The sequence below is a fragment of the Dipodomys merriami genome, unplaced genomic scaffold, assembly GCF_024711535.1.
Source record: "Dipodomys merriami isolate MVZ:Mamm:240054 unplaced genomic scaffold, mDipMer1.0.p SCAF_403, whole genome shotgun sequence".
Classification (NCBI taxonomy): Eukaryota; Metazoa; Chordata; class Mammalia; order Rodentia; family Heteromyidae; genus Dipodomys; species Dipodomys merriami.
This window is the reverse complement of record NW_027205638.1, coordinates 592,615-617,235: the sequence shown is the minus strand read 5'-3', so window position 1 is coordinate 617,235 and position 24,621 is coordinate 592,615. Positions and strand designations below refer to the sequence as shown.

The following is a 24,621-nucleotide window of genomic DNA, read 5'->3' as shown; positions in this document are numbered from 1 at the left end:
TGAGCTGAAGAGCTGAGGGACAGAGCCCAGGTCGAGAGTTCAGGCCCCACGGCTGGACCCCCTCCCCCCAACAAAAAGATAAAGAAAAGAAAACTACATTTCACAGGTACTCTTGGGAGCACCCCAGTTTTTACCTGATCCTTATCTCTTTGTGTCTCAGGAATCAAGTTTTAGGGAGGATTTTTTTTTTGGTCCTGAGGCTAGAACTCTGGGCCTGAGCACTTGTCCCTCAGCTCTTCAGCTCAAGGTGAGTGCTCTACCACTTGAGCCACAGCCCCATTTCCCAGGAATTTAGTTTTAAAGAATGAAATTATTTTTTCGTCATATTGTTAGAGGTGCTTTTAAGTTGAAGTCTATACATTCAAATATGCTCTTTGATTCCCATTTTCATGAGGAATATTTCTGGTCCAAAATAGAGACATGGAGAACCCTTACACTAAAATCAAACGTGAAAGTTTTCAATCCAGTGTTTCCCAATTATTTTTTATGGAAGAGATTACAAAATATCACAATAAACACCGAAGAGACAAGTGTAGGTTCTCTGATAAGAGAGAGGGAGACTGTTGCAGACCCTGGGGTGCCTGCCAGGAGCAGACAAAATGTGAGCAAAGGCTTCAGGGCCCTTGACTCCCACCCTCAGGCCTGCAAGTCCTTGCCCTTTCTTGGTTTGAGGAAGTGTGTGTTCTAGCTTTTGTCCTGGGGCTTTAACTGACAGGAGGCTTGTGTGGAAAAGATGTATTGAAATAAAATGAGGAAAGATGTGTGCTGTTTGCACTTTTGGGCACAGTGGGTCTAGACCAATATTACGCACGAATTTGAGAAATATAGCAGAATTGTGCCATCAGCCATCTCTCTGTCTCCTTAATTATCATCCCATTGGCTCTCAGAGCCTTGCTTGTGTTCTGATGGGATTGTGGCAGGAGACAAAGATTTACTGCATACTTTAATGGTTAAGGTCTGAGAAGACTAGTCTGAGGTCCCCTAGATATGTGGCCTAAAGCTACTGAGAGGAACTGTTAGGATCAGAGAAGAGGTAAGAATTCTAAAGAGATTTTCACATGCAAAATGAAAAGACAAAAGCAGACTGGTTTGCAAGTGATTAAGCTTCACATCAACATAGCCTAGCCTAAACTTTACTCTTCTATCTCTCCTGCATTCATCCTGACCCCCCTCACCACTATCTCTGTGAAGGGAAATGGAGGTGATGTAACAGGTTCATAAGAATCCCTGTGTGGGAACTTTTCACTAGTTACCTGAAGAAAGTATTAAAAGAAATGCAAATAGAGCACAGCAAATGCTCACAGATAGTTCACAAGCTCTGAGTTCAAGCCATAGGACCAACAACAGAAGAAAACATAAAATCCTTAAATGAAATGCAAAATTCAGAAAAGAACAAAAACTCATTTGATTTAATAGATACAATTGGAGAGTTTCTGGAAAATTAATTGTTAGCTTTTGTGAAATCCAAATCACCAGAAGTATTATTCTGCATATTTACCTAACAATCTCACTATTTTATGCCAGTGTATACATTACAGCAATGGGAAGTGACCCAGGTATAAGTTTAGTGGCTGTGAATACCTTTGTAAAGTAGGAGGGGATGTATTAAAAGAAATTTAAGACAAAACAGAGATGTAATTTACATTCAGCAGAAGGCAGGCATTGATAAACAGAAAGGTATAAGCAACGCAGTCACATAACCTCAATTTCATCATTAGAACTAAGAATCAAAAAGCCAATGTAGCCAATTCTCCCCATATATATCCATTTTCTGGTTGGTCTTATGTATTTCAAGAGGAAACAGTGGTTTTCAAGAAACTGAACTTAACTTCCACAGCAGGGAGAGAAAAGTCCCAATGCACACAAGCACACTTGTTCCCAGGTATGTAGGAGGGTGGCACCGAGCATTGTGGGAATTGTAGTCTCCATGGAGGATATTTTCTTTGAAAGTCCTGGGTTGTTTTTGTTTTTTGGAGGGTGGAGGTGGGGCAGAAGATGCTTTTGCACATGCGTCTCCCCGCCCAAAATGGGCGTTTTAAGTCTGCGTCTTCCGGATTCTTTTCCTTTGCCTTGCCCCTGGAAGTGCTCAGAAATACAGTTTTGCCTTCCATAGGTGTGAGCCAGGAGCCCTGCGCCCCGCTCTGTGCAGTGGAGCTTGGGAGCTGTAACTTGAAGGAATCTCAGGCTTTGGAACTGATGTCAGGTAGGAATTGTGTGATTGCTGCAGGAGTCTCCCCTCCACGGGTTTCTGTTTGTTTTTCTGTTTCTGTTTGTTTGGTGGGGGGTGAACTCTGGGCCTGAAAGCAGCATTCCTGAGCTCCTCAGCTCAGAGGGAGAGCTTGATACTTGAGCCAAAGCGCCTACTTCCCTCTCCATACTTTTCTCCAGTATGGAGTTGATAATTTGCTTGAGGTTCAAATGTTTGAGAGCAAGCTGGGTGATTGTCCAGACCAGGAGAGCCCAAGAATTGTTCATTTGTACTCCAAGACCAAGGGATTCTTCTATTAACTCGTGACTTTATATGCTTTGCCTAGGTGTAAGAGGAGTACAGGAAGAATTCTAGTGAAATTGTGAGGTGTGTGCCTGCCTTGAGTCCTCTTACATTGAAGTTGTATTTGGGGCTTCTGTGATTTTTCTCCTAGAGATATTTTAATCTGTTTGGCTTGAGTTTTTAATCTCCTGGCTTGAGTTCACAAGCGTTTGTATTCGACTCTGTTTCTAGAGACAGTTGTACGTGCGATATTGGAGTAGTGAGTGCTGGTCCTGTATTTTTAGGAATGAAGCCTAGCAATGTTTGAAGCAGAGCACCCTATGAATAGGAATCTCCATCCTAAATGGACAGACCTTGTCAATTCTGAGAAGCCCTAAAGGAAAGAAGCAGAAAAGCACAGGAAGGGAAGATGTTGCTAGCTTCCTTTGCCTTATGCAAAAATTTTTGCTACTTCCCTGAGCACCATATTCACGTGGTACTCTTTCCTACACCACTTTCAATCACTTTGTGTTGTTGCAAGAGTAAACTAATTTCTAGGTGGCATGATGAGGAATAAGCTAGAGCATAGTTATGAGAGGGTACCTGAGGCTGTGGTTTGGGATGGTGGGGTAATTGTTATGACTGAAAGTATCTATTCTTGTAGTAATCCCTAATCTTGTTTTTGCTAATTTATTCATCCTGTTAACACTGTTATTTTTAGTATGTAATCATGCAAACTTACATTAAGTGTGCCATCTATGGATTTGCTAATGCTAGCTCTAATCAGTTGGTTGTGCCTGGTAGTACAGAAAGTGTTGGTCTGGGACATGTGGCCAAAAAAGAAAATTCACAGAAGAAAATTTGAGGCAATATGTCTTACTCAATATTGTATGCTTTGTAGGTGTTACTTATCTTCAGGTGTGTCACGCCTATATCGATTATTTTGTGTTGTATCTTTAGGATGGCCAAGGTTCTTCGCATGACTGTTTAGGGAAATGAATGTTAGGGACTTCTCAAACCTCGATTACCTCATCTTTACTCATGGCCCTTTGGACAAAGCATTTTAAATGGCAAATTGCTAATAATTGCATATGTGTGCAATGGTTAGAGTGAAATGTGCCATTTGACACCCATTATTGTAATAGTATAACATAAGAAATATATTCTTTTTTTTTTTTTTTGTCAGTCATGGGGCTTGAACTCTAGTCCTGGGCGCTGTCCCTCAGCTCTTCAGCTCAAGGCGAGCGCTCTACCACTTGAGCTACAGCGGTTTTCTGGTGGTTTATTGGAGATAGGAGTCTCATGGTCTCTCCTGCCCTGGCTGGCTTTGAACCGCGATCCTCAGATCTCAGCCTCCTGAGTAGCTAGGATTACAGGCGTGAGCCACCAGCGCCCGGTAGAAATATATTCTATATACATTTTTCTATCTAACTTTGGGTAAAAATTACTGAGTTACATCATACATGCTTTCCATGGTGTTTAAATATGTGAATGAATGAGGTAGAACACAAAATCCAATGGATTCCTAGGAAACTTTTGCATTAAAAAAGCAGTTCATGGGCTGGAAAGTTGGCTTAGTGGTAGAGTACTTGCCTTGCATGCATGAGCCCCTGGGCTCGATTCCTCAGCACCACATAATCAGAAAAGGCTGGAAGTGGTGCTGTGGCTCAAGTGGTAGAGCACTAGCCTTGAGCTGAAGAGCTGAGGGACAGCACCCAGGCCCAGAGTTCGGGCACCAGGACTGGCAAAAAAAAAAAAAAAAGGAAAAAAAAGCAGTTCATACATCCTGAAGTATATTCAGTAATAACGAATGACTTTTAGTGGAAATATATGTTTTTGCTCTCAATTATTCAATAATTTCAGTGGGAACTTTCATTTTTTCCAATTTAGTGTGTACATAAATATATAAATTTGTAGGTTTAATAATATCTATCTATCAGGAAATGGGCTGGATTTGTGTTTATTAGACACTTTAATACTCTGCCTAAGACATTAAAAATTCTTCGCTTATAAGAAGGCTTTACGTTTTCACAATAAAAAATAAATAAAAATTAAAAAAAGAAGGATTTACAGTTTTCCAGTCCATGTATCATGTTTGCCAGAGGAAATTCTGGGCCCAAAATCTCACAAATTCATTTCTGAATGCATCATTTCCCTTAAATCCCAGCCATGCTTCCAGAATCTTCTGCTCATTGTCAGCAGCAAGACAGAATGAATGGATCTCTGGTGAGTTAATTTTTTTTAATTTTTCATTTGTTTTCCATTCCACTATATCACCCTAATGATGTCCAAGAATTAAAAACAATACCAACCACACAGATTCAGCCTCAGGAACATATTCAAAAATCGGATAAAGAAGGCTTGTAAATTAGCAGATAAAGATTGCTTGTAGGTTTAGCAGATTGAATGGTTATATTCTAAGTTGAATTCAGATTGGTTTCAGAATGGTTGCATAAAATGTAGTCACATCTGTTATGTGATGTAATGACACCTAGCAGGTTACTTCTCATGGAAGGTGAAGGATAGATTGCCACCTGATCACTTCCTCATGAGTAACATTAAACTATCTCAATAAAATTTTCCTGGAATTGCTGAAATAGTGTGGTCATGCACACCTTCGTGTTTTCTTAAGGAATGATTAACCTATATGTACTTAAATTACTCTCCATATATACTTCTTGCACTGCTTCATGGTCTTGGTCTTACTAGAAACTTAGCCTATATTTGTTGCTAAGCTTTATGGTCTTTCTACACATTCCTGTTTGTTTTCTAAAGCATTCTCACAAGATTTCTTTCCTCTATTTTCTCTCTCCATTTTTGATTTTCTACTCACTAGTGTTGGTTATTTTTCTTACTCTCTCTTTGTATCTATCTTTTATCATTTTTTTCTTTTTTCAATCCCTCTTTCCTCCATATGTGTCTCAGTTGTTTCTTTTCTTCAAATGATCTATCTGGAAGTAGATTTTCTTAGTGATCAGCTTTATGTTGCTGACATGGCTCTTAGGATTGACATTTTTCTTACCCATAATATAGGAAAATTGTTGCCTAGAGAGTTCTACAGGATTCCAGAAACAAAGAAAATTAGAGAAACACAAAAACATAAACAGATTTAGGGGAAACCAGGGTTTCGAAGGCGCTTTGGCACTTTGTCCCTGGGTGCCAGCAAGCTAGCATAGTTCCTTGAGTTCACACAGGGAAGATTACCATTCATAACATGCAAAATTGAAGTATCTATATTAATAGTACAATCAGAGCCACAACAGGTTGTGAGGAAAACATGTTTCCTTATTCTCCTGAGACAGAACACTGGCTTCAAGAGAAAATGCAGACATGGAGTTCACCTTACCTAGCCTTCAAGGTGAACAGCAGCTCAGTTTCAGATGCTATCTTTCCAACAGTATGGAAAAGGCCTGTACTCCAGTCTCTTAACCCTCTCCAGAATTCTCTTTTAACCCTTCTGCCGCCAACTCTCAGTTCTCTCAGTGGTGTCAGGCTGGAATTCCAACCTCTCAAACCTTTTCCCCTTCAGCTCAACTTCAGAGTTCCCTACAGAAAAGTACTTCCTTCTACCAATTGATACACTACAAGAAAATCTGTTTTCTCCAGATTTTGTGTTGGTCTAACTTCATTTGATGTGGTATTCAGTTTTGTTTTTCCTTCCCACTACTGTTGAATATTTTAATTCACTGCCAGTATAAGATTGGAACTAGTGTTGAAAAAAAATAATACAGTGACGAGATGTTCTCTATTAGAAATATCACTTGTCACAACATCTCACACATGTTTGCTCACTAATTGATTTTGATCTCTGAGGTATTTCACTATTAACTAACACAAGTGAAAATATAACCTTAGAGATCTACTGGAGAAAGGACTCAGGAATATGTAACACATTTGAGCATTTGGTCGTATTTATCATTTTTGTCATCTTGAGTGTTCCTTGAGCCTCTCTATATTTGCCTTCACCTTCCGTGAAGGGCTATTAAAATGAAAACATTGTAAGGAACATTTTTTTCCCTCCACCTTTATTTTGTATTGTAGAATGTAGGCAAAGTTTACAAAATTTCATGGTAGCAGTTCTTTTTTACATGGGAAGGAAATATCAGGGTATCTATGACCATATTTCGATATTTAGCATTTAAACCAAACATGTTAAACCACGGATATTTTTATGTGGAAACTCAATTAAATCTTATAAGGGCCTAATCAATCATTAGTTACTTTCTGGAGTACTGATACTATTTTTTTTTAATATTCATGTGGACACTGCTTTTCATAGATCTAGCAATGTTCTATGTTCTGTATTCCATGTGATATCCTGAATGTGTGCTGCTTACTTTTGAGAGTATTTGTTAATAGAAGGTCTAAATAGGATTTATGGTGAAGCAGTATGTGTCAAACAGGAAAAATATTGGTTTAATTCGTTTTTACCCTGGTATGTACTGAAATTTTATCAGAAATGATAATATAATTTTTCAGACACCTCCTTAGACTTAATGTTATCATGCCAGATTATTGTCTCCTTAGAGTTTTGATCTTGTCTCTATTGCTAGCAGCAGAAATGTGTTTGCATGCATTATGGAAATTGTAATTTTTTTATTGGTCTTGGGGCTTGAATTCTGGGTCTGGTTGTTTTCCCTCAGCTCTTCAGGTTAAGGTGAGTGCTACCACTTGAGTGACGGTGCTACTTTCATTTTCTGGTGGTTTATTGGAGATAAGTGTCTCATGGACATTCCTGCCTGGGCTGGCCTTCAACCTTGATCCTCAGACCTCAGCCTCCTGTATAGCTAGGATTACAGGCATAAGCCACCAGCGCCCTACAAATCTGTGTATTTTAATGACCAGGTTTATGTATTGTCAAATATTTCTAGTTTGGTATTTAATTTTCCCAGTGAATAGTTAACAAAGCTAGCTGCAAACATTGTATGTAAGACAAAAGCATACATGCAGCATAATGAAATTCCAGGTTGGAATTCTTATAACCCAGGTCTAATTTCTTGATGGAAATGTGCCATTACAGAAGCTGATGTCATTTGATGATGTGGCTGTGTACTTCACCTGGAAGGAGTGGCAGGATCTGGATCCTGGTCAGAGGACCCTTCATAGAGATGTAATGCTGGAAACCTATAGCAACCTCATGTCCTTGGGTGAGCAAAGGTCACTTTTATTTGGAAGATCAAGTGCTTTTATTTTAGTAGACATTAGACTATTTATGTTCTTTAGGGAGAAGATTCCAGTCTATTCCCATGTAAAAAACTGCTAGTATATAAGCCAGTCGAATTTGAGTCTGATAGCTTGGTGTTGTTTGTCTTTTACACTAGTGCTTGAGCCACAATTCTATTTTCACTTTTGTTTTGGGGTATATTCTGAGTTTCCGTGCCCAGGTGGGTTCCAAGCCTGCCTCTTCTGATCTCACCTCCTAACTGTAGGATTACAGGTGTAAGCATTTGGACCATTACAATTTCTTAAAAAAAAAAAAAAAAAGATTAGAGGCCATGGGAAGTGTTATTTTTTTCTAAGGGAAACTTCAACTTCATTATATGTAACACAAGAGTTAATTTTATTCTCGTTCTTTAAGAAGGCAAATCAATTGTTGGACAGAAGTTCTAAGCTATGATCCACTAATAGGAGACTGACTTCCCAGACTTGGGTAATTATTATAGGTGGATCTACAGTCTAGAATAGAACATACATTACTACTTACAGTATGCTCTGGAAATCATTAAGTAAAAGTGTGTATTTGTAAGCCAAACCTGCTACAGGGTTTAGTGCTTCAGGCTACCAATCCTAGATACTCTGGAGGCTGACATCTGAAGGTTTCAATTTGAAACCAGCAGCTGTAGAAAAATGACCATGAGACTCTTATCTCCAATAAACCATTCAAAAACTAGAAATGTAGCCACGACTCAAACTAGTAGAATGGTAGATTTTAGCAAAAGAGCTGAGTTCAAGCCACACAGTTGGCAAAATAAACACAAAGCTGGATGCTACTCCACCATGGAGCTGTTAACAATTGAGAAACCATGGGCTGGGAAGGTGGCTCAGTGGCAGAGGAATTGCCTTCCATGCGTGAGGCCCTGTGTTGGATTCCTCAGCACCACATAAGCAGAAAAAAAAAAAAAGCCAGAATTGGCTATGTGGCTCATGTGATACAGTGCTAGCCTTGAGCTGATGATCTGCCCGACAGTGCCCAGAACCAGAGTTTAGGCCCCAGAACTGGACCCCCAACCCCCAAAAACAATTGAGGAACCAGATTTAGGAGCAACCTTGTGAACAGGATGTCTGCGACCTTACGTTAATGATGACGCAGCAAGAGCAATAATTCTCCAGTATTTCTTAATCATAGGACACTGTGTTCCTAAACCTAAATTGATTGTGATGCTGGAACAAGGTGCAGATCCATGGAGAAGAGAAGCCTCAGACAAGAATTTTACAGGTGAGTTAAAGCATCTTGAATGGTGATGATGGGTCCAGAGCCCAGTTGGTCTGTTTATCTTGAGCTGTACAGAGCGATAGTATTCCTAGTGCCCCTGAGTCATGTGTGGCAGGGAACTAGGTGATCCTTTGTCTCAAGGAATTGTCAATCCAGAATTCACATGGAGGCAAACTGGCTTTGGTGTGCTAATGTATTTAATGTTAGCAATTCTTTGTCTGTAGAGAAGTCATTCTTTTTTTTTTTTTTTTGTCGGTCGTGGGACTTGAACTCTGGGCCTGGGTGCTGTCCCTCAGCTCTTCAGCTCAAGGCGCGTGCTATACCACTTGACCTGCAGTGCCACTTCCGGTTTTCTGGTGGTTTATTGGAGATAGGAGTCTCACCGTCTCTCCTGCCCGGGCTGGCTTTGAACCGCGATCCTCAGATCTCAGCCTCCTGAGTAGGTAGGATTACAGGCGTGAGCCACCACTGCCCGGCAGAAGTCATTCTTAAAGAGAAAAAGACAATAAGAAATGTACAAAAGGAGATCTCATTTTCTTTTAAACTAGTATTATGCAGGTAGGAGGAAAATAGGAGAGTGGTAGTGCTGCTATTCTCTCATCAGGACAATAGCTTATGAGTTGTGATGGGCATAGAGTGAGATTCAGAATGGAAGCATTAAGAGTACGTTGATGAATAATTTCAGTAAATATTTCCTAGAAAAAAATAGAAAAATCTGAAATACACAAAAACATTATTTTCCATTGTAAAATATCAGTACTATATTCATAGTTAGTACATTGCCGAGAAAAGTTTATATTCTGCATAAAACAATGCTTTGATAGTTGAAAATCTTGTAACAGTTAAAATGTGAGAAAATACCTTTACAGTAAGGAATTTATGGATCTCATTTATGTTTTTGTCTATTTTTCTGTTATGCATTTTAGATGTCCCACAAATGGAGGATGTGATTAGCACCTGTCAGGAGAGTCACAATAAGTATCTCTCTGAAGTAGCAATCATGAATAGTAACCCAGAGGAGGAAAAAGTGAGACTTATAAGAAGTTTTAATTTGAGCTCAAAACAGAAGTCAGAACTGATTAAGAATAATGGGAACTCCTTAGAGATGAGGACAGAAAAGGTCACTGGGTGTCAGAACATGGGTGTTTTCAGTGAACCTGGTAAGATGTGTGCTGTACATAGTCCCCAGGTGTCTTCTGTAGTTGAAGAATATAAACAATGTAAAAGGTCTTTCATTGAGAAGACACACCCTATTGTCCCTCAGAGAACACACACAGGAGAGAAACCATATGAAAGTAAAATGGGTGGAAAGATTTACACCAGTAAGGCAGATCTTACTGTCCATCAGAGAACACACACAAAAGAGAAACATTTTGAATGTAACATTTGTGGCAAGTCTTTCACCTGCAAGGCATATCTTACTGACCACCAGAGAACACACACAGGAGAGAAACCTTATGAATGTAACATGTGTGGAAAGTCTTTCACCAAGAAGTCAGACCTTACTGTACACCAGAGAACACTCACAGGAGAGAAACCTTATGAATGTAATATGTGTGGAAAGTCTTTCACCAAGAAGTCACCTCTCACTGTCCATCAGAGAATACACACAGGAAAGAAACCTTATGAATGTAACATGTGTGGAATGTCTTTTACCCAGAAGTCACACCTCACTGTCCACCAGAGAATACACACAGGAAAGAAACCTTATGAATGTAACATGTGTGGAAAGTCTTTCACCCAGAAGACAACTCTCACTGTCCACCAGAGAAGACACACAGGCGAGAAACCTTATGAATGTAACATGTGTGAAAAGTCTTTCACCAAGAAGTCAAACATTACTGACCACCAGAGAACACACACAGGAGAGAAACCTTATGAATGTAATATGTGTGGAAAGTCTTTCACAAATAAGTCACCCCTTACTGTTCACCAGAGAACACACATAGGAAACAAATCTTATGAATGTAACATGTGTGGAAAGTCTTTCACCCAGAAGCTGCACTTTACTGTCCACCAGGGAACACACACAGGAGATAAACCTTATGAATGTAACATGTGTGGAAAGTCTTTCACCAATAAGTCAAACCTTACTGTCCACCAGAGAACACATGCAGGAAAGAAACCTTATGAATGTAACGTGTGTGGAAAGTCTTTCACCCAGAAGCTAAACTTTACTGTCCATGAGAGAACACACACAGGAGGGAAACCTTATGAATGCAACGTGTGTGGAAAGTCTTTCACCAAGAAGTCATACCTCACTGCCCATCAGAAAACACACAGGAAAGAAACCTTATGAATGTCATATGTGTGGAAAGTATTTCAGCCAAGATGTATACGTTACTGTCAACCAGAGAGCACACACAGGAGAGAAATTTTATGAATGTAAGCTATGTGGAAAGTCTTTCACCCAGAACATACAACTTTCTGTCCATCAGAAAAAAACCCACCAGAGAGAAATGTTATGTATGTAGCAGGCATGGAAATTCTTTCACCTGGAAGGCACAACTTAACCTCCATCACACAACACAAGGAGAGAAACTTTATGAATGCAACCAGTGTGGAAAGACCTGGAGGTCACAGCTTAACACACATAAGTTGATTCACACAAATGAAATAACTTAGGATTTTACCAAATGGGAAATTCTTTGACTTGTAAGACACAGCTCAGGGTTCATCATAAAACACACAAAACACAGAGACACACAGACACACACACACCCTCACAAACAAAGAGGAGAGAAATCCTATGTAGGAAAAATAAACAGAAAGGTTTTCAAGAAAAAGTCCTACCTCAGTTTGCATCAGAGAACCGACACAGGCGAGAATATACAAATGTAAAAATTGTGGAAATTCCTTTACCAAGTATTCATGGATCCAAGTTCATAGGAGGCACACAGCGGAGTAATCTTAAAAATATTACAAATGTGAATAAGGGAAACCATGGGACCTATTATTTGCAATATCTATTATATGTATGAGTCAAGCAGAAAAGGTCAGATAATGTGGTGTTAGGAAAATGAACCCTTAGCTATGTATTTAAATGTTTTTTTTTTTTTTTTTTTTTTTTTTTTTTTAGTCGGTGGTGAGGCTTGAACTCTGGGCTTGGGTGTTGTCCCTCAGCTCTTCAGCTCAAGGCGAGTGCTCTACCACTTGAACCACAGTCCCACTTCCGGTTTTCTGGTGGTTTATTGGAGATGGGAGTCTCACGGTCTCTCCTGCCCGGGCTGGCTTGGAACCTCGATCCTCAGATCTCAGCCTCCTGAGTAGCTAGGATTACAGGAATGAGCCACCAGTGCCCAGCTGTTTTTTTCTTTTCTTTCATGCATTTCTTTCTAATGCATTTATAAGATTATTTCTTTGTTGCTTTGTATGTCCCTCCCCCACAGTATAATTCTTGCTTTTACTATATTTGTTGTCACTATAATTTGTGGAGGAGAAGGGGGAAAACAAGTCATTAAAGCATACAAGTGGACCTGTTGCAACAATGAGAAGTACAAGTTGTCAAGTCGAAAATGAACTTTAGAACTTTGGGTGGGGGGGAGAATAGGGTGGTGGGGCGGGGGGAGGCTGGAAAGGGATGTGAAGGGCAAACAAAGGAGGAGGCTGCAATGCTTGAAAGGAAATGTACTCATTATCTTGCCCATGTAATTGTAACCCCTCTGTACAGTATGTTCACAAAAAAATAAAATGAAAAATATTACAAATGTGGAAATCCTTTGATCAGAAAGAAATACCTCATGTTTATCAGAGAACTGACTCACATAGGAGAAAAGAAAGTAGTGCATAGAACATATGTGAAATGACTTTCAATCAGAACTGGGTATTCAGCATATGTGAGAGCAGAGACAGGAAAGAAATTATGAGTATAGAAAACATTTTGCCCGAAGTCCCATCTGTACAGGTATCAGAGACCTGGACACATGACAGAATCTCTGTAAATATAAACATGAGAGGAAGTCTTTCAACCAGAAGCCAACCTGCAGCAAGTATTAGAACATTCACCCAGGAAAGAAGCCCAATGTAGCAAAATCTTTGTCAGAAAACCTCTATAAATATACAGAGAAATCCTTCATGGCAGAGGTAAGCTAGGTGTGAAGGGAAACCATTCTTCACTCTTCAGCTTTCTTTGAGCCAACATTTCTCATCCTCTCATCGTGTTGAGTGGGGATGGTGTCATTCAATATTATCATTTGGCAAATACTTTTGCTTGAGCTCAAAATTTAAGGGACTTACTGCTCACTGAGTTGGTAAAGTACCCTTTCTTTCTTTTAATTTAAAACCTGCAATTAAAATGAGCAATGACACTCCCTCATGTGTGGAATCTTAGCTATTCAGGAGGCTGAAATTAGAAAGGTAGTATTTGTAGGCCATCCAATGCAAAAGCTTCATGAATATGGTTTCTTAGCCAATAAAAGGATGGATCTGGTCATATGTGCCTCTCTTGTTTGCTACTTGTGATATGTAAATATAAAATTAGTGTGTTGAAAGGCCCAGAGAAAGAAGCAAGACTCTAAGGTGAAAAATCAGTGATACAAAAGGGCATCTAGTATAGAAGGTGAAGGAAGCCTCACAAATTTTGTCCCTGAATTCAACCTGAGGACCACTAATATGATCTTTGCAAACAATGCATTCTTTCAAATATTTAGTGAAAGAATTTGGATGTGGTTTACAGAATGATAGGTAAACAGACCTCAACTGAGATTGCAAAAGGACATTTGCATATGTCTATATGAATTTTTTATCCTATTCTGTGGAAACCATGAGTCCTGCTTGGATCAAGTAATTAAGATCTTCTGATCTAACAGGGCACTGGTGCTTCACATTGGAATTCTTAATTGCTCAAGAGTATGAGTTTTAAAATCACAATTGAAAGGCCAACTAGGTAGGAAATGCTCTGAGACTGTTTTCACCTAATTTCCCACAAGTAGTGCTGTGAATCATGTTGATAGACTGTCATCACTTTTGTTCCTTTATTACAAAATCTCAGGGACAGTACCCAGGTCCTGAGTAGAAAGAACTTCAAGGCCGGGGAAGATATTGTTTAAAATGGGTTCTTTGGCCTTCATGCAGGAAAGTTTCTACTCCTATAGGAATCTGAAATACTCCATAGGGTATAGTCATGGTCCGTCAATTGAAGTTGATATTGAAATGTCTTAAAGCCTGGGTAATGATAAATTGTCACAAATAGTTTGGTATCTTTTGTCATGTGAATAGACATGCATATACCTTTATATTTCTGACTAGTTCATACATACTTTCAGAGGTTCAAGTTACTATGTAGGACAATGTGGTCCACATGTGTAGGAATTAGACATTCCAAGAGAGATCTCAACATATAAAATGTGGCCGAATATTTCAATATACTTGAAACAGTATCATAAGAAAAGAAGGAGTCAATAGTGATCATTTAAGATCCCAGAATACCAATATATTTGAATGAGAAAACAATGGTCTTCTACTGTGTGCACACAGATGTAGGAGAAAGAATCTTTTCAGTCTATTCTGTCCAGATGTGTAGAAGCAATTTTGTTGTTCTTCCCTTATGGATTGCACTTTATTCAAGGCCACTCCCGGGGGTGAATGACAGGATGTTTAGTATCAGCTCATTCTAAAAGCTCCTATGTCCTGAGAAGAAAAGTGGTGAACCATGATTTGGGTACATATCCACCCTAGACCTAATCACTAAGAGTGGGTTAAGTTCTATAATTTTTCAGAATGTCAATGGTCCTACCACAAGGTTCATCCTGAAGCAATATCCAAAGTTAGGCTTTAGAAGATGTCCCCCTTTCTTCAAAGATTTCAACTCGAAATTAGATTATTTTCAATAGCCATTCATTGAATGTTACTGGATAAAGTATACAAACATAGTCACATCTATGTTACAGTACATTGTGATATCATCAGCAGGGGCAATTCATATGACCCAAAGTCATGACCCTGAAGAGTCTGCTCCCCAGAGATCTAAGTATTTAACCCAAAACCTCCAGTTCCCAAGCAATCTTGATCCCAATGAGAGAGCAGGATTTTAGGTGAATCCTTGTTTCTTCCTGAGGTTAACCTGGAATGATGCATCTCAGAGTGACTGGAAGGGACAGAAGCCGGATACTGAGCACAGTGGGTACTGAACAAGGCTCTCATAGGATTTTCACTAGAACCTCAGGGACCACCCAAGGCCTCATTCCATTAGCTTGAGCACTTATATCTTTAGTGTTGTCCACCTCTAGGTCATTTTTCCTCCCATAATTAGCATAGTATTAAGTGTACAATTTTCCTGCTCCTTTGAGAAACATCTTACCCTAACCTCTCTTTTCTGTTTCCTCAATGAATTCTGAGGTTCTTTTAAATTTTTTTTGTTCAAGGTTCTGGATCAGAAACATCCTTGTGTGAAGTCCCTGTTATAAAGTTGTCAGTACTTTGAGAAAATCACTACCTGGAACATCCACAGCTAACCATCTTTTCTTCACTTGTCCATGGGGTCTGAGCAAAACCAAGACAAAATCTTTATATGTGCATTCTAACTTAAATGTTTGTTACCAAAAGTTTGATGTAGAGACTTCATCAGGTGTGTTGGAAGTTGTTTGGGCTCATAGTCTAGGCCAGAACTCAAAATGGAAGGTACAGGAAAGAAAAGATTGGTGAGGAGCCAGCCGAGGAGAGGAGCACAGTGCCAAAGTCTTCATGCAATATGCAAGCCTGGCAAGCCCGTTGGGACAGGAGTGAGGAGCCCAGAACAGGGCCTGTGCTACCCATCAGTACACCACCAGCACCACATGGCACCTCCAGCATGGGACATGGTGTGCCCAGGTTTTAGGAGGGCTGACTGTTGACACAGGGACCTGTTAGTCAAGTTAAGCCAGTGGCCTAATGTAATTGTCTTGTCTTGTGTAGATGATACAATTGCTGTGGACAAGAAGAATTGGTAATAAAACTATTGTGTGGTGAACTAGTTAAAATTCTTCAGGATATTTGTGTGTGTGTGTGTGTGTGTGTGTGTGTGTGTGTGTGTGTGTGTGTCCTAAAGAGAAATTGAAAAGTAATTCAGAGAGAACTCAAATGACAAGAGTGTCAGACTTAATTCCTCAGCAAGATAGATCCTTTACAATCACAACCAATAAGTGAAAAGGAAAGGTTTCCTTCACTTATTTTTACCTACCTTCACAAAGACCATTGTGTTCAAGATAATAAGAACAGAAATGTATGTGTTGATGCTTACGGTTGTACAACAGCTAGTTTACAAGTGACAGCAGAGGCATAGAGTCTCTTCTGTATGCGGCCCCTGCACTCACTGGAAAGGAGGATAGTAGTATTGGAAGTGAACTAAAGTCACTTGTAAGTTTGTCTTTTAAATTGCAGGGAAGCATTGACTAATTTAAATGAGCAGACTTTTTGTTTTGCTGGTCCTTAGGCTTCAACTCAGAGGCCAGGTGCTGTCCCTGAGCTGCTTTTGCTAAAGTGTAGCATTCTACCACTTGAGCCACAGCAACACTTCCAGGTTTTTCTGTGCATGTGGACCTGAGGAATAGAACCTAGCTCCTCATTCATGCGATGCAAGCACTATACCACTTTGCTACCTTGCCTGTCCTATAAGCAGACTTTTTATGTTAAAAGAAGAAAGAATAGGTTGGTACGTAGTATCCACCTTCCATGTGCAAGTCCCAAGGTTCTATCCCCCAAAGTGAAAGGAAGAAAGTAGAAGATGGAATGATATGAACTATACAGATACAAGAACAAAGAAAAATAGAAGAACAAAGGCAATGAGCAAGTTTTTAGGTTTTTGTTTGTTCATAATTGTTTCTTTTTTCTTTTAATTGTTAGCTGTGGGGTTTAAACTCAGGGAGGGCCTGGCATATTCCTTAGGTTTTTCACTAAAGGCTGGCATGCTACCACTTCCAGCCAGAATGTCACTTCTAGTTTTCTGGCATTTCATTGGTGATAAGTCACAATGAATTTTCTGCTGATGTGGGGCTGAGGAGTGGAACCCAGTGCCTCATGTATGCAAGGCAAGCTCTCTACCACTGAGCCACACTCCCAGCCCTGCCTCCTTTCTGAAAATAGTGTGGTTGGGGCTGGCAATGTGGCTTAGTGATAAAGTGCTTGCCTACCATGCATGGGGCACCAAGTTTGATATCTCAATACCTAACAAACAACAAAAACTACCAAACACCCCTAGAAGCACTGGTGTTGTAGCTCAAGTGGTAGAGTGGTAGGCTTCAGCATAATGAAATTCAGGAACAGTTCCCACACCTTGAGTTCAAGCCTCAGGAATGTCAAACAACAACAACAAATGAGCAAATGAAAACAAAAAACCCAGTGTCAGCAAGTTTCATTGATAAACACCACACAAACACACACACACACACACACTTTTTTTTAAACCATATTCACCTCCTTTACTGTGTGTGCTCACCCTCCCGGCTCCAAATGCTACCTACATCCATAGGAGAACTTATTCTATGTTTCTGTTGTTTTTGCATTCTTATAAAAATTATTGTGGGGGCTGGGAAGGTGGCTCAGTGGTAGAGCGCTTGCTTTACATGCCTGAGGCCCTGGGTTCAATTCCTCAGCACCACATAAGCAAAAAGAAAATAAAAAGCTGAAAATGGCACTGTGGCTCAAGTGGTAGAGTGCTAGCCTTGAGCTGAAGACCTGAGGGACATGGCCCAGGCCCCAAGTTCAAGCCCCATGACCAGACCCCCCCAAAAAAAAATTATTGTAAAGGTGATATATATATACATATACATCTGTACATACATATATCTGTCTATATATACATATATATGTACATATACATATGTATGTACATACATATACATATGTATGTATATCATATATATTTACATCTATGTATACATACATATGTGTGTATACATATATACCTCTGTGTATATATACATATATACATATATATATACCTATGTATATATACATATGTGTGTATATATGTATATATACATAGATGTATATATGTATGTCAAAGTTACATAACCCAGGTATTGATTTCATTACTTGATTGATTACTCAATTGATTTCATTACTTGTTGAACAATATGCATTTTTGTACAATTCCATCCCCTTTGGAAAGCAGCATTTATTTCCATATAACACAGTAAAATATACCAATATTAGGTATTGATCTCATTGTCTGGATGCTGTCCCTGACCATTTTATATTAAGGATCTATCACTGGAGCCATCTATCAATTTCTACCCCTGGATTTTTAGGTGATTAATTGTAGATAAGAGTTTCTGTTTATGTGGTGCTGAGCAACCTAACCCAGGGCCTCATGCATGCAAGGTAAGCACTCTCCACTGAGCCACCTTTCTAGCCCCTACAGTAGCATTTTCAAAGGAATATATTAGGCCTTAGATATTTGTTTGTTGCACAGATTCAACAAACCATAGAACCCAAACACTTGACAAAGTATGGTACCTATAGTAAACATGCAGCCTTTGAAAAACTGCCATTATCTGATGAACAATGCATTGTAACAACTATTTAGTAGGATTTAAATTGTAATAGGTATCAGAGGTGATTTACGGTGTATATAATATTCCCTGGAAATTATATTAGAGGTGATTTGCACTGTGTAGAACGATGTGTGCAGGTTACATGAAAACAAACTAAGAAATACACATCAGATGAGACAAACATAATAAATAGCAAAGTAATCACTAAAATGAAATCATGTTAATATTGTAATATAAAAATAGTAAATATATCAAGTACTGTCTGATTTGAACAGAAGAAAACATACTCAAAAAACTCAATAAGCCAAAAAGACATACATTAATTATTGAGAAATAAAAGTAAATCAGTATAAACATACCATAAGCAACAATCAATACTGAAAAATACAAGTAGTCATAATAGGAAAGGAAAAGAACCTCAGCACAAATTGTGTTACCACAGATACAGAGCATTGATAATAACAGGCAAATTATAAATCTGTATAACAAAAGTTCTATTCTGAAAAGTAAAGTCTACAAAGACATGATTAAAAGGACAAAGAATGATAATTTCTTTAATGTATCATTATGATGAGAGAAGTAATACTCCTCTTAATGACTGAATAACTAGACAAAAGGTCACCAGAGACACATGGATGACATTATCTTTACAAAATGCTGTTTATAAAGCACTATGCAATTATATTTACCAAGACAGACACACTGAGAATAGATCTGAAGACAAATTGTCTTGAAATCAGTAAGACAAATAAATCTATGATATAAGTACAATGAAATCCAACAATATGTTGCTAATAATCTAACAGTAAAACAAACAGAAGGAAACTAGAATGGATATGTAAAAATGTATGCTATCATTGTGATTTATTCAATATTAAAGGGAGCCACTTTCTTCACTTGTGAAATAAAAACAATTGCTTTCAATTATGTATGGTGATTTCACATGTATATCTTCTGGCGGGTGTGGCAGAGCCATAGAATATGAGGGAAAGAGGGTGATGAAAGTGAAGTATACAACTCAAGAGTAGAGATAGGAGGAAGGGATTGTGAGATAGTGAAAACATGGAAGACACTGTATGAAAGGAAAGGTATTTATTACCTGACTCATGTCATTATAATCTCTGTATACATGACTTCCATAATAACATCAAATTACATTAATTATAAAACACTACCTCCAGCATAAACGATTTGCTTAGTGAAGAAAATCTACCACAGTTAGAACGGTTACAATGGTTAGAAACACAATACAACACTTAATTTGAAAGATAAACTATTTCAGTTTAGGTTGCATATCAATTCTACATATACCAGTAATAAAATCTACTTCCCAGATAAACCATTTGAAGAAAAGTAAAATTAAGAGCCAATTGGAGGAAAGAGAAACAGAGAGAATGAAAGAGAAAAAGAGACAGAAAAATAGACAATGAGAGAGAGAAAGAGAGAAATAAAGCTAGTGAAGCCACATGGTGGTGGCTCATGCCTGCAATCCTAGCTACTCAGGAGGCTGAGATCTGAGCATAGAAGTTCAAAGCCAGCCCAGGCAGGACCATCTGTGAGACTCTTATCTCCAATTAACCACTAGAAAACTGGAAGTGGCAATGTGGCACCAGTGGTAGAGTATTAGCCTTGAGCTGCAGAGTTTAAGTATAGCACCTAGGCCCAGAGTTCCAGACCTACGACTGAAAAAAAAGAAAGAAAGAAAGAAAGAAAGAAAGAAAGAAGGGATGGTAAAGGGAAACAAATGAGGAGGCAACAATGCTTGATAAGAAATGTATTCACTATCTTACCCATGTAATTGTAACCTCTCTGTATGGTATTTTCACAATAAATAAAATGTAATGCAAAAGAAAGAAAGAAAGCTAATAAACATGAAAAACAGAACTAATTGTGAAAATAGGTAAGAGAACTCCTATGAGAGCACCATAGAGAAAAACAGAGATTTCTATGAGTACAATCAAATAGAGCCTAAGTTTCAAGTAAAACAAAGAGCACAAAACAGTCCAAGAGTATTTACAGAGATTAATTGAAGTACTTATAGCTCACTCAGTCCTTTAGAATATTTGAAGTTATATTTGACCACACTGTTTCAGCAAATCCAGTAAAATTTCATTAGGATAGTTTAATATTATATATGAGGATGTGATGTCTGAGCAGTTGCTAGCCATCCTTCACCTTCTATGAGAAGTCATCTCCTAGGTGTCACTGAACCACATAACTAGTGGGACAACTTTCTCTCACACTCGCAAAAGTAGAAACAAACTGAAGCATATCTGCTCTTAATATAGAATATCTGATTTTATAATCTGCTAAATCTCCAAGCCATCTTTATTTATTTATTTTTTTTTGTCGGTCGTGGGGCTTGAACTCTGGGTTTGGGCACTGTCCCTGTGCTCTTCAGCTCAAGGGAAGGGCTCTACAGCTTGAGCCACAGCACCACTTCTGGTTTTCTACTGGTTTATTGGAGATAAGAGTCTCCCAGACTTTCCTGCCTGGGCTGGCTCTGAACCCTGATCCTCAGCTCTCAACTCCTGAGTAGCTAGGATTACAGGTGTGAGACACTGGTGCCTGGTTACATCTTTAGCATTTTTAGAAACATGGTCCTGAAGCTGAATCTTTTTTTTTCTCTTCTTCAATCTTGGACACCCTTAAGTTCATAATGGAATGTCAAAATGAGAAATCAAAGAATCTCACTAGAGATCTTTCATTCTTTCTTGCTCTTGACAATGAATAAAGATTCTGGAACCATGGCTAGGAGCGAAGGCAAATATGTAAGTCAGAAAAGAACCTGTGTGATTTTACCCTAGATGTTCCTGCTCAAAACATGATATGTGGGCTGGAAAAGCATAAAGCCTTCTTATGGGAGAAGAATCATTCCTGTCTTAAGAAGAGCATTAAAGTGTCAACTAAAGAAATATGCACAGAGGCTGGGAAGGTGGCTCATTGGTAGAGCGCTTGCCTTGCATGCATGAGGCCCTGGATTCGATTCCTCGGCACCACATAAGCAGAAAAACAAAGCCGGATATGGCCCTGTGGCTCAAGTGGTAGAGGGCTAGCCTTGAGCTGAAGAGCTAAGGGACAGTGCCCTAGCCCAGAGTTCAGGCACCACGACCGGACCACCCCCCCCCCCAAAAAAAGGACATATGCACGGTCAATTAGCAGGTAGATCCACAGTATAAAAGCAATTCATAGCTAGGTTAATATGCTTATAGATCACATAAAAACTAAAGCTCCTACAAAAGATTGTTGAAAAATTGAAACCAAAAAAGGAAAACATGCCATGCCACCTGTTTACTAAAAGTAATTATCACTGAAATACACCTAGTGATATAAACTATTTTTCTATTAATGTACCATAAAGATATCTTAGGCCTCCATTGAGTATTTGTACTCTACCTCATTTATTTACATATTCAAACATGTATGTTAGGAACAGTATTTTCACACAAAGTTATAGAGATAAAATATATACAACACATATTTTTGTTTTATAATATTTCAATAATGGTTGTCAAATGGCACGTTTCCCTTTATGCAAATAATTACCATACCTTGGTACAATGACTTGCAATTTGAGTTTGAACCTGCTTTGGCCAAAGGTACATCAGTAATGATCACATAAACACAGATTGAGAAGTCCATCACTTTCCTAAGTAGTCATATTAACAACCATGACCATTCTGCTGGAGATACAGGGCCTCATAAAGATGCAACATAAAATGCTGGTCAGAGGAGTGACAAAATCCCAGTCAACCATCCCCAGCCAAGGCACCAGTAGATTGAAGTCTTATGTGTTACTAAACAATATTAACAGAAAATACACCCCAAAATGTACATCCATCAAAATTAAAACCAACAAATAATATCACAATGTGCTTTTGCTTGTACTTATTGGTTGATTACACAGGATATTCTATTATTCAGAGTACTGGTGTAATTTTTACAATTACGTAGAATGGTAATTGTTAATATAAAATACATGACCTTTGCAGTGACATATACAAAAAGTGAAAATCTATTCTGTATACATCATTGAGGTTGTTTTTTCTCAGACAGACACTATGAATCCTTTAAAAGCAATAATTTCACATTACTACTGGGTTTTTCTGTCACAAGAATGTTTTCTTACTTTGAAAAACTTAGAAGAATTTATTATAGACTAAGTGTTCACATTCACAATACTTAAGATCAAGAGTATACAGATTTCAAGGTGGGGGCATTTTCTGTGTGTTTTGGGATTTGGACTGTCCTCATACACATTAGTGACTGAACATCCTGCCTTAAAATTTTTAAGTTTTCTATTTCATATTATTTCTTTAGAATATAATCTGAATTTTAAAAACAGCATTGTAACTGGGCTATCATGTCTATTAGCTGTAATCTTAAGTGTTCAGAATACTGAGATCTGAGGAAAGTTAGTATTATCCCAACCTTTAGTCCTCAGCTCCACCCAGACCTGAGCTCCTCCCAGACCTAGAGTTCCCTCCATACAGCTGGCCACTCCCTCTGTCATCTCAGACTCACCTGAACATGTACTTATCTCACTTCCTGCCCCCCAGATCCTGTTGCAACCTGAAGAGGGACAAATGCTTATGCTCCCTCTCCTGGGAAATATGGTCCCTCTAATAAAGCTTATAATAATCTTTCTCCTGTGCCTGCTTGTGGTCCCCTGGGATGGACATGAAGGAACCCTACAAGGATCACAGATTGAAGTTAGGAGGATATGAAAGTCTGAGAGATTTATCTCCAATACACTAGCAAAGGAGTGGGAAGTGTGAATGTGGCTTAAGTGGTAGAACATTATCATTAAACCAAATAATTTCAAGGTCAGTTTCCAGACCTTGAGTTCAAGAATCAGGACAGGCAGACACATAAAAGGGCATTGTATTGTACTCAAATTTTAACATATTTTAACAATTGTTATATTTAACAATAGTCATATTTTAACAATTGTTTTTGGTGTACATGTATAGGAAATCTCTCTCATTTATTTTGTCGGTTTGGGGCCTGAACTCTGAGCCTGGGCAGTGTCCCTCTGACCTTCAGCTCAAAGCTAGCACTCTACCACTTGAGCCACAGTACACTGCTGGCTTTTTCTGCTTATGTGGTTCTGAGAATCAAACCCAGGGCTTCATTCATGCAAGGCAAGCACTCTACCACTGAACCACCTGCCCAGCCAGTCTCTCTCATTTTAAGTGATGTAAAATAGGCTAATTATATTAGTGGAAAAATTATAACGAGTCAGAACAGACACATCAATTGGAGTATATCTTGCCAGCAACATTTTGAAAGTTTCAAAAGCCATAGGAAGTGCAGAGGGTGAAAAGAAGATCACTGTTTATATAAGACATTTTCAAGGAATGTTTACCATTCATTGGCTTCAATTCACAAAAAGCTAGTTTATAAAATCACATGGCTGAGTACCAGAATCTCTAGGTTTAGGAGTATAAACGCACAACTCCTGACTCTCCTTGTCTCGAAAATCAGAGGTTTGTGAACCCCTTTCTGGCACCTGGAGTGCTAATGGCAGAACAAACCTATAAGCCCATAAAATATCATCCACCACAGTCTGGGGAAAGATGGGAAGGGCAGACTCGGGCTAGGAGCCTCAGATTGCTTCATGTTACAGCTCCCAAGTTCCCCTGAAAAACAGAATCTGGGCTTCTACCTCTTGGATCTGACTATGGAGTGCAAAGCTGCACTTTAGAGCACTTCCAGCAGCAAGGGAAAAGCAAAGTAACCCGAATTTGCAAAATAAAAACACAGTGAGCAAGGAGGAACTGGCACCTCTTCCTCCCTCCACACCCCATCCCCCACCCCACCCCCAAACTTTCAAAGGATCTATTCCTCCATAGAAACTACAATTCCCAGAATGCAATGCACAATTCACCTGGAGGAAGTGGGCTTGTTACAGGGTTTTGACTGGCACAAGGCACTTGGTCCTAAGTGTGCATGGATGCATGGGGACCTTTCTCTCCGAGCTGCGGGAACTTAGTTGAGTTTCTTCTTGAAAATTCAGTTTACCAACATAAATATTGTGAGACCAATTAAAAACACAAATGTATTAGGAGCATTGCATAATTTGGCTTTTTAATTCTTAGTTCTTTTAATATAATTTAGGTTATGAATCTACTTAGTTTTTATTTTTGTTTTTGTTCATAAAGTACGTTCTGCTGAATGTAAATTATGTCTCTGTTTTTCCTTAAAGTTTTGAATATCTCCCCTGTCACTTTACAAAGGTATTTGCA

General features: G+C 38.8%; 1 protein-coding gene across 1 annotated transcript in view; it reads left to right on the top strand.

The window, feature by feature from the left end:
* The first annotated feature begins 2,007 nt into the window (after positions 1–2,007).
* Positions 2,008–24,621, top strand: part of LOC138806657 (zinc finger protein ZFP2-like) — a 48,286-nt gene continuing 25,672 nt past the window's right edge. Inside the window, exons 1-5 of the mRNA XM_069992077.1 lie at positions 2,008–2,203; positions 8,748–8,906; positions 9,830–9,930; positions 10,336–10,848; positions 10,933–11,138. Of these exons, the coding sequence (XP_069848178.1) occupies positions 2,008–2,203; positions 8,748–8,906; positions 9,830–9,930; positions 10,336–10,848; positions 10,933–11,138 (1,175 nt within the window). The remainder of the gene's footprint in view (positions 2,204–8,747; positions 8,907–9,829; positions 9,931–10,335; positions 10,849–10,932; positions 11,139–24,621) is intronic.